At 32.4% G+C, this 8,117-nt stretch overlaps 1 protein-coding gene across 1 annotated transcript; it reads right to left on the bottom strand.

Annotated features, from left to right (window-relative positions):
• Positions 1 to 3,964: 3,964 nt before the first annotated feature.
• LOC131145978 (thioredoxin-like 1-2, chloroplastic) lies at positions 3,965 to 5,974 on the bottom strand. The gene is made up of 4 exons (XM_058095181.1): positions 5,178 to 5,974; positions 4,881 to 5,063; positions 4,608 to 4,772; positions 3,965 to 4,472 (listed from the first exon to the last, which is right to left on the bottom strand). Exons 1-4 carry the CDS (start codon positions 5,415 to 5,417, stop codon positions 4,218 to 4,220), a joined length of 843 nt encoding a protein of 280 aa, XP_057951164.1. The 5' UTR covers positions 5,418 to 5,974; the 3' UTR covers positions 3,965 to 4,217.
• Between the last annotated feature and the right edge of the window lie 2,143 nt (positions 5,975 to 8,117).

Below are 8,117 nucleotides of genomic sequence, written 5' to 3'. Positions count from 1 at the left end.
CTGTTGCAGTGATGCTGTTAGGGTTGCCGTGACTCGTGAGGGAGATCCAGAGATAGCTAGATGCCCAAATGTCAAGAAGGCGTTCGGGTGCGCCGCGGACCTGCTGGCGCTGCTAGCGTTAGGTTTCAATTTCAATTGATTTCAGCCTTCCACACACAGTACACAAAATATAAACTATATATACGGGTCATCCACCGGGTGACCCAACCTGAACCTGCCTAACCCTTTTATAAACAAGTCAGCTTGCTTTAACCCAAACCCGATTTAAACGGGCGGGTCACAGGTTACCTTTTGAGTTTCGACCTATTTTTCCACCCTTAATTCCAATCTAAATTCCATTCCAAATATTGATTTCATTCGAATGTTAAATTCATTCCATAAACCAAACGGGGGTAACAGTATGAAGTATAATAATATAATTTTTTTTTTTTAATAAAAGTTATAAACAATCATGTAAATAATTTTATCTTATTATATTTTTATATATCAAATATAAAGTAAATATTTTTGCAAAAAGAATATAAATTGCGTGTTAAGATTTTGAATAAGGCAACAATAATTGTCATAATAAAAAAATATTTTGTACATCAAATATTAAAAAAAAAACAAAAGAAAAAACAAAATTTTGACAAGATCGGTCTTTCAACACACCAAGCATTGGGTCACCCTAACGTGGAAGTCATCATCCATGCCAATACATCATCCCCGCCCAGCTCACGCAAGGGCCTGAGCTCCCGAGAAGATTGAGCTGCCATTACACGACAAATGACACGTCATCACCCTCACCCACAACGCCTGTGGGACCCACATCCACGTCAGGGCCACGGCTGAACATGGACCCTACGCCTTTAGTTTAAAGAGCAACCCTAACATGCGTAGGGCAACGGGCCTGGTAGGTCCGCTGTTCCGAGTCACCCCATGACCAAATGCCGGTCGGTGCAACAAAATCTGAATTAACTAATACTTGTGGGGTAGGGTACCCTATGTGGCTAGCGTCCTTCTCCCACCTTCACTGGTTTTGGACGGTTGCACCATTCTGAAAAAATAAAATAATAAAAGAAGAGGAAGAAAGAAGATGATGAATGGAATCCGTATCATGTACACGTATTACATGCACATTTTAAGAAGCTTGTTATGATTGCTCGGATGAAAATTTACATTGTGTTTGACAAATTATAGTGAAGAAAGGAAAAAAATAAAAAATAAAATAAAAGGTCTTTTCTAAGAGATGGGCTCAAAAGAAAGAAAAAAAAAAAAGGAAAGAAAGATAAATGGAGCTAATTTTCATTTTCCTTTTTTTAATTTGTTGGGGCTTCATAATTTGGTTAAGTGAAAGAAAAAAGAAAGGAAAAAATGGTTATCCCTAAAATCATTATTAATTCATAGATATTATCATTGCTTAAATTAATGAGTGAATTTCTGTCTATTTTTTTATATTTATTATTTTGATAAAATGATATAAAATCAAAGGAAAGAAATTATCAAGAGTAAATTTTTTTTTTTTAGCTCTTTATTGTTTCACTGAGCTAAAAAAAAATCTAAAAGAAAAAATGATTATGACTTGTAAAAAAATAATGAACAGGTCTCGTCCTAATTTTTTTATGCTATGATGTTCATCGTCTTCGTATTTTGCAGTGTTTAAAATGATTATTTTCACATTAGAAATATACCTTAAGCATGAAAATTGCGTAAACTACTATAAAGATATACCAAAAAATAAAAGTATTTAACAAAATATACATTTATTCTCTTTTTCCTACTCATTATTTAATTATAAAAAATAAAATTAAAACCAATGATTGTCGCAAATAATTAGTGAATTCAACAAGTCGTCTTTTATGGATGCCCTCTTCTTATTGCCCTTGAAAGGAATCTATTTTAAAATATGTAACAAAGACTACTAACATCAATGACAAGCGTAAAAATATTTCTTAAAATCACATCACTATATAAATGTATTAAGTCTCAAGACATTTTAATATAGGCTTCAGTAGTGAGTCTCAAGTGAGAAGGAGTATAGGAAGGAAGGTAATCTCTCTTTGTTTTATAGCTTAAACTTAATCAGAACTTCTAATTCGAAAAATTGCATAAATATATTAAAAACAATGTCAAAATATAATTTTATGGAAAGAATACAAATAAAACAACTTAAGTAGGAGACAGAAAAAGATTTTATATTATAAATATTTCAAATATTAGGGAATTTAATGTATTAACTATGACAGCTAGTTTGGTTCAACGATTTTGTTTGAAAAAATGGAAAAAAAAAAAAAAAGGAAAAAAATTTATTTTCCATTGTAGTTTCTGTCTACATCAATTACCATTAAAAATGAAAGTTTATTTTAATATAATTAAAATTTAAGAATATATATACACACTAAGGATGTGCAAAATCAAAATTTTGTTCATTTAATTAGTTTATTTTTTATTTTTTATTTTATAACCAAACATGAAAAAGTAAAATTTTCATATTTTCCTTTTCTTATATTTCCCATATTCCAAATGGGTCATAAAAGTTGAGGGAGCTACATTGTGCTTGTTAATATATTTTTCAAACTTCTTTCTTACATTCATCTCTTTTCTTAGCTAAGGAGTGCATTAATTTTGCAAATTTTTAAAACACGTTGAGGAAGAAGGTTACAATCGATTGGTATTAACTGTACAGTGAGTAGTCAATATTCCCGCAGTTTTTTTCTTGTTCTTTTCTCTAGAAACAAACACATCTTTCTCGTGAATTGCAGAAGTCGGCACTAGCTAGGGTTGTTTTCCGTCTAATCATGGATGTTCATGCGGAAAATGGTGAATGAAAAAACTAGAGAACTTAAAAACGCTTTCTTTGAAGTCATGTGTCTTGACTGTCTGATGATTTAACAGCATGCATGTTTGTAAATTTTGAAATGAAGTTCATGAAATAATAAACTAAATTATGGATATATATATATATATATATATATATATATATATATATATATATATATAGCTGTGTGAAAAACAGATATCCCGAAAAGAAAGATTATAATGGTAGAAAACTGATGAGACATGAACGTAAATTTGTGCATGCAACCAGTCCTCTTTGCAGAAAGTGGCTTTCTGCTTTTGTTTTGTCTTCCTGAAAATATGCTGTGTCCCCCTCCATCATTCATTTTAATCACGTTTTCCAATGATATACCCAGAATTTCATGTTTGGCGGAAAGGAAAAGCAATTCCCAGCATATATCTCGTTTGGATTTACCTAGGTAATTGGGTGGTTAATTTCTATTTTCTAGGAGAAATTATAGACGGGGATTGACTGTGTACTAGTAGTGCTCGCATCTTCAAGAAGCTTAAAATTTATATTTGAAAGAATCATGGCTTAACAAAATGGTATTGATTTGAAACTGATCAAAAGAGTAAAGGCTCAACAAGTTGGTTTAACTACTACTTGAAAATACATTGCATACAAAATTTAGCATTAAAAATTGTTTATAAAATAATAGAAAGAATTGAAGTCTACTTGTAAGTAAGCATCACCCTTGAATTCTAACTAGACAAACCCATGGAATTTCTTATCTTTGGTCCAAACAGCACATTGTTTGATCGCCAAACCAAAGACCAAATCACAGGCAAGGCCCCAAGGTCCAACGGGAATCTTATGTCAAACAAAGTCCAAAATCATTATTCAAACAACTCTCCAAATACAAAATTGAAAACCCTAGGCATGCCACACGCATTCCCCGCGGCTCTAGGGTTTGACAGGCAACGATTATACATTAAAGCGGAAAGTCTAGAAGCCCAAACAGTCCTTGAAGGCAGAGAATTGAGAAAACAGGAAGAGATTATTATTGTTATTATTATTATTATGCATGAAAAAGCTGAAACCAAATGTACCAACAAACATTATTTACATATCACTTCTGAAGAAAATTACCATGATCTTGAATTAAGGTCTCTGAAAACAGGGGGGAATAGAGGATTAAAACTGATAGACAAAATAAAATGGCATTTCATCTTGATGGGTAAAACAGAACAATAATCAAGCAATATCTGCATTGATCTATATAAATCAGACCACAGTATCCAATCCAATCATAGATAAAACCACACTGGCAGAGCTCATCAAAAACAGAAGCCTGCTTAAGGGGAAACAAATAAAAAAAATATATACAACCAGAAACCAGAAACCAAAACCTGCCAATAGGAAATTCACAACCAATTCCCAAACATCTTGAAACAATTCTTCAAACCTTCAATAATGAACTATCTTCATTCACTTCCATCTTACTGCCCACCAAGCTTAAGGAACCATAGCTGTCCATGGCTTGAATGATCAAATCCTCCATTAGTTCCTTCCTACGTGGTGGCAATAGATAATCCAAAGAAATCTCGCCAACTGATGCTAACTTAGTAATCTCAGATTCATCTAGACCTTTTGCAGGGCCTAAACTACAACGATCTGCTCCATACTTTGACAATGCATCCTTGAATTTCTTGATCTGTTCACAAAAGTTGTCTTGTAAGATGAAATACAGAAGACCCATCTAGCCTACTCTTTTTTTTTTTTCTTAGACACGCACGCACACAGAGAAAGCGCTCAACATGTCAACCGATCGTAGGATTGAGGTTCTTACAGTTGCATTCGTACAGCTGAAGCTACATAACCGGCCTTCTGCTCCTCTGTAGAGTCTGAAGAAGGGTAGAACATGGATGTGGAGAGTGTGACACATTGTTCTGAGTTCTTCATAGTTTACTTTGAGAAATATTGCAGTTGGGTTGGATTCCGCCAGCTGACAGATCTGATAGATTGAAGTGGAAGCACAATTAACTTAATCAATTAAAACTAAGATGGGCTCTCTCTCTCTCTCTCAAGGAGAATGTCTGTTTTCTTTGAAAATCAAACCAACCTTGGGATGAAGAGCTTTGCAACCTCCACAGCCAGGTGAATAAAAATCCACAATAACCAATCTATCTCCGGCATTTAACAAGGAATCGACTAGTTCTTGAGCTGAATTAATTTCCACCATATTAGGCTTAAGGGTCTTCTCCCACCATCTCTGAGCCCGGCTAATGCAGATTGATGATTGTGCCTGTTACAAAATTAAATTTGAAAACCAAAATGCCATCAATAAAGAGAAAGAGTAAAAAGGGCAGGAAACAAGCATGGGATATCCATACATTTAAAAAAAAAAAAAAATCCATACCTTGACTGATAAATTAGTTGGGCCTTTGACATTCAAATCCCTCGAGCCCTTCTGATCTGAAATAATTAACTGTTTTCCCTTAAAATCAAATTTCAAAAGGGGAAGATCTTGGGATTTCGATTCCACAAATTGCAGCGAACAACTGGATGGGCAAACCCCCAAAACCCCTTTATGTTTAGAGCTAAACCCAATCTCATTTAACCCGGAAACGCAGAGAGCGGACTTCGACGAACAAGCCATAGCTTAGCAAATCAAGCCTATTGCATCAAACAAGGAAACCCCACCTCTTTTTGCAGATAAAAAACGAACTTTAAAACGTAGAAACAAGATTCTAGACAAAAAGAAATAAAATCCCACGTTTGCGATGACAAACAAGGCCCAGAAACCCTGGAAAACGGAAAAACGGCAAGACCCACCTGCTTTTTTCAAAGAAAATAGAGGAGAAGGAAAGAAAAATGCTTTCTTTCTGAGAAAAAATTCGACTCTGGCGAAAGAAGAGGATTGCTCTTTGTTCTTCGAACAAGAAGAAGAAGACGAAGAATGAAGAAAAGGGAGGGATGGAATGGAGGTAATGGGGGGAATTAAAAAGGAGGAAAAGTAGTAGGTGGGGACTGTTCCTGTCATATGGATTTTAACTTTATCCAAAATTAAAGATTTTTAGCGGATAATTAAGGAAATCAGTTTTGGGCTAGACGATTTGATTGGGGTTGGCGCTGTTTTAATTTTTAATTTTTAATTTTTTTTCTAGATTATTGGGAAGGATTGGCAGTTTGCTTCGTTGTTCGATGAAGCGGCTCGACCGCGTGGCTCGCCTTCATTTCCCATATCAAACCAGAATATCTCCCGTATTGTCTTGCTTCCCATGTGCTTCATTGATTTTTTATTTCCATTTCTATTTTTTTTTCACTGAATATTTCATATTTCCTCAACTGCAAGCAACCCTTAACATTAATGTAATTATTTATGATCCATAAAATTACATACTTTAATTTTAAATTTTAATTTGATATTGGATCAAGCTCTTAAAATTTTATTAGATATGATTTTCTTTATGTCTTAAATTGTAACAACTAAATTAGATCAAATCTTTCCTCAAAAAAATTTACTAAAATAAAATTTGAGATCTTGAAAATAAAATTATCATAATTTAAAATTTAAGAAATAAATAATTTTTCAGTCAAATTTGGTATAATTTAGTGGGCATTGGATATCGATAAATCTGTGTAGCAATTTTTTAGGCACTTAGGCAAGGAATGGGTAAATGTGTAGTAGTCAAAATCCAAGGGCTTTCTTGGAATAGGAAAAATGACTTGGCGCTTGACCTTATCCAAATATTCTACTGAAAGGTTTCAATTTTTTTACCCTCTTTTGGAAAATTTTTATTACTTAAAAGTGTTTTATTTTTGGTCTTTTATTAATTACCTCAACATAATATTCCATTGGAGGGATAATCAAAGATGTGGCTCTCATTTATGCTATTTTATAGAAAGACATTAATTTTTGTTTCTTGAATTAAGGTTTGCTAACATTTATTATTTTAGTGATAATTAATGTCATATTCTTTGGATAAGGATTATGTTGAGTTCCCGCTTTTATAATAAATTGATATTTAAAAAAATAATAATAATAGCATATTTTTCTATCTTTATAATTTTTTATTTCGTTATAAAATAAATTTAACATTGTAGGATTAATTTATTTCAAATTTCAAATGACTATCTTGGTTTGTAGCATCTCTACTAAATAATCTTTTTTTTTTATTTCTTATTAAATTTTCCGGGTTAAGCCTAATGGCATATTTATCCGTTACTAATTATGAATTTCCATTTTAAGAATTTATAAAGTTTTTTATTTTTTATTTACAACGTAAACTTACAAATTACTGGTGCATGTTATCTGGCTATACCTTCATGGATTACATCCTAATTCAATGCATTTTAAATATAAAGTGACTAATATTTTTCGGTTTATTTTATTGTTTAGGCAATTGAATTTTCATTTAGCAATAAGTGCTTTAGTTCAACCTAGTTTTACAATGACTATTTACTAATATCTTGATTGGAGAATTAAGTAAAATATTAAAATTTTCATAGGTTAACTTCTCATGTAAATTATAAATAATTTGATATTCAAAATTCAAAATTTAACTTGCATTGAATTATTTTCCCAATTCAATGCATCTCAAAATATAACATAACTAATTTTTTTTTCAAATAGTTTTTATTATTTACATAATTGAATTTTATTTTCCAATAAATCGTTCATTTTTAAAAAAAAAAATAAATGAGTAAATTAAAATTGTTCTTGGAAATGTCATTCACATGTGCTTGAAGAATACTTAGGCAAATGTCAAGTACTAAAACAATAATCAAAGTGCAAATTGGATATGCTTCCCAATGAATGATTTGTAGAGTGGAATTGAGAATTTCTTTTTCAGCGTGGAGGTGGGATGGGATTATTATGCTAGCCACAGTCGAACGTATTGGATAGATACCATATTTTAGACAAAATACCTTGATAAAAAGGAGTAGAAATCTTAGAAACTCGTAGCTGAAAGGAAGAGAAAGAGGGAGGTGGTCAAACATATATTATACGAGGAATGAAAGACAAAGAAAGAAATATATTAAGTGGAAAAGAAAAATGAGAGAGAAAGAGAGAGAGATAAAGTGATATTAGATCGTTAGCTATGTTAAGTTTAAGTTGGTGGAAGGGTCCCTTCAAAATTGTTAGAAATACCGAACAAGTATTATTGTATTTATTGTGTCTAAGAGTCTACATGGGTGCCTATTTATATAGGAGGCAGGGAGTGTTGTACAAGTAAGTAAGAGTGCAGTACAAGTAATAAGAGTGTAGTACAAGTAAATAAGGGTTGAATTTCAGTCCAAAGCCTAATACACATTAACAGCCCTCCTCAAACTCAAGGTGGGTGGGAGAATAGCT

Source organism: Malania oleifera, chromosome 13 (genome assembly GCF_029873635.1).
Source record: "Malania oleifera isolate guangnan ecotype guangnan chromosome 13, ASM2987363v1, whole genome shotgun sequence".
Taxonomy (NCBI): domain Eukaryota; kingdom Viridiplantae; phylum Streptophyta; class Magnoliopsida; order Santalales; family Ximeniaceae; genus Malania; species Malania oleifera.
The sequence above is the reverse complement of the archived record's forward strand: the minus strand, read 5'-3'. Positions and strand labels throughout refer to the sequence as shown.

Bases quoted from the DNA above. Each gene is read 5' to 3' on its own strand.
- LOC131145978 (XM_058095181.1), bottom strand. From the start codon at position 5,417: ATGGCTTGTTCGTCGAAGTCCGCTCTCTGCGTTTCCGGGTTAAATGAG. The intron at 5,064-5,177 runs GTATGGATTTTT...ATTTTGTAACAG, and splicing joins CAACTAATTTATCAGTCAAG to GCACAATCATCAATCTGCAT. The intron at 4,473-4,607 runs GTAAGAACCTCA...TTTTGTGAACAG, and splicing joins TCAGCTGTACGAATGCAACT to ATCAAGAAATTCAAGGATGC.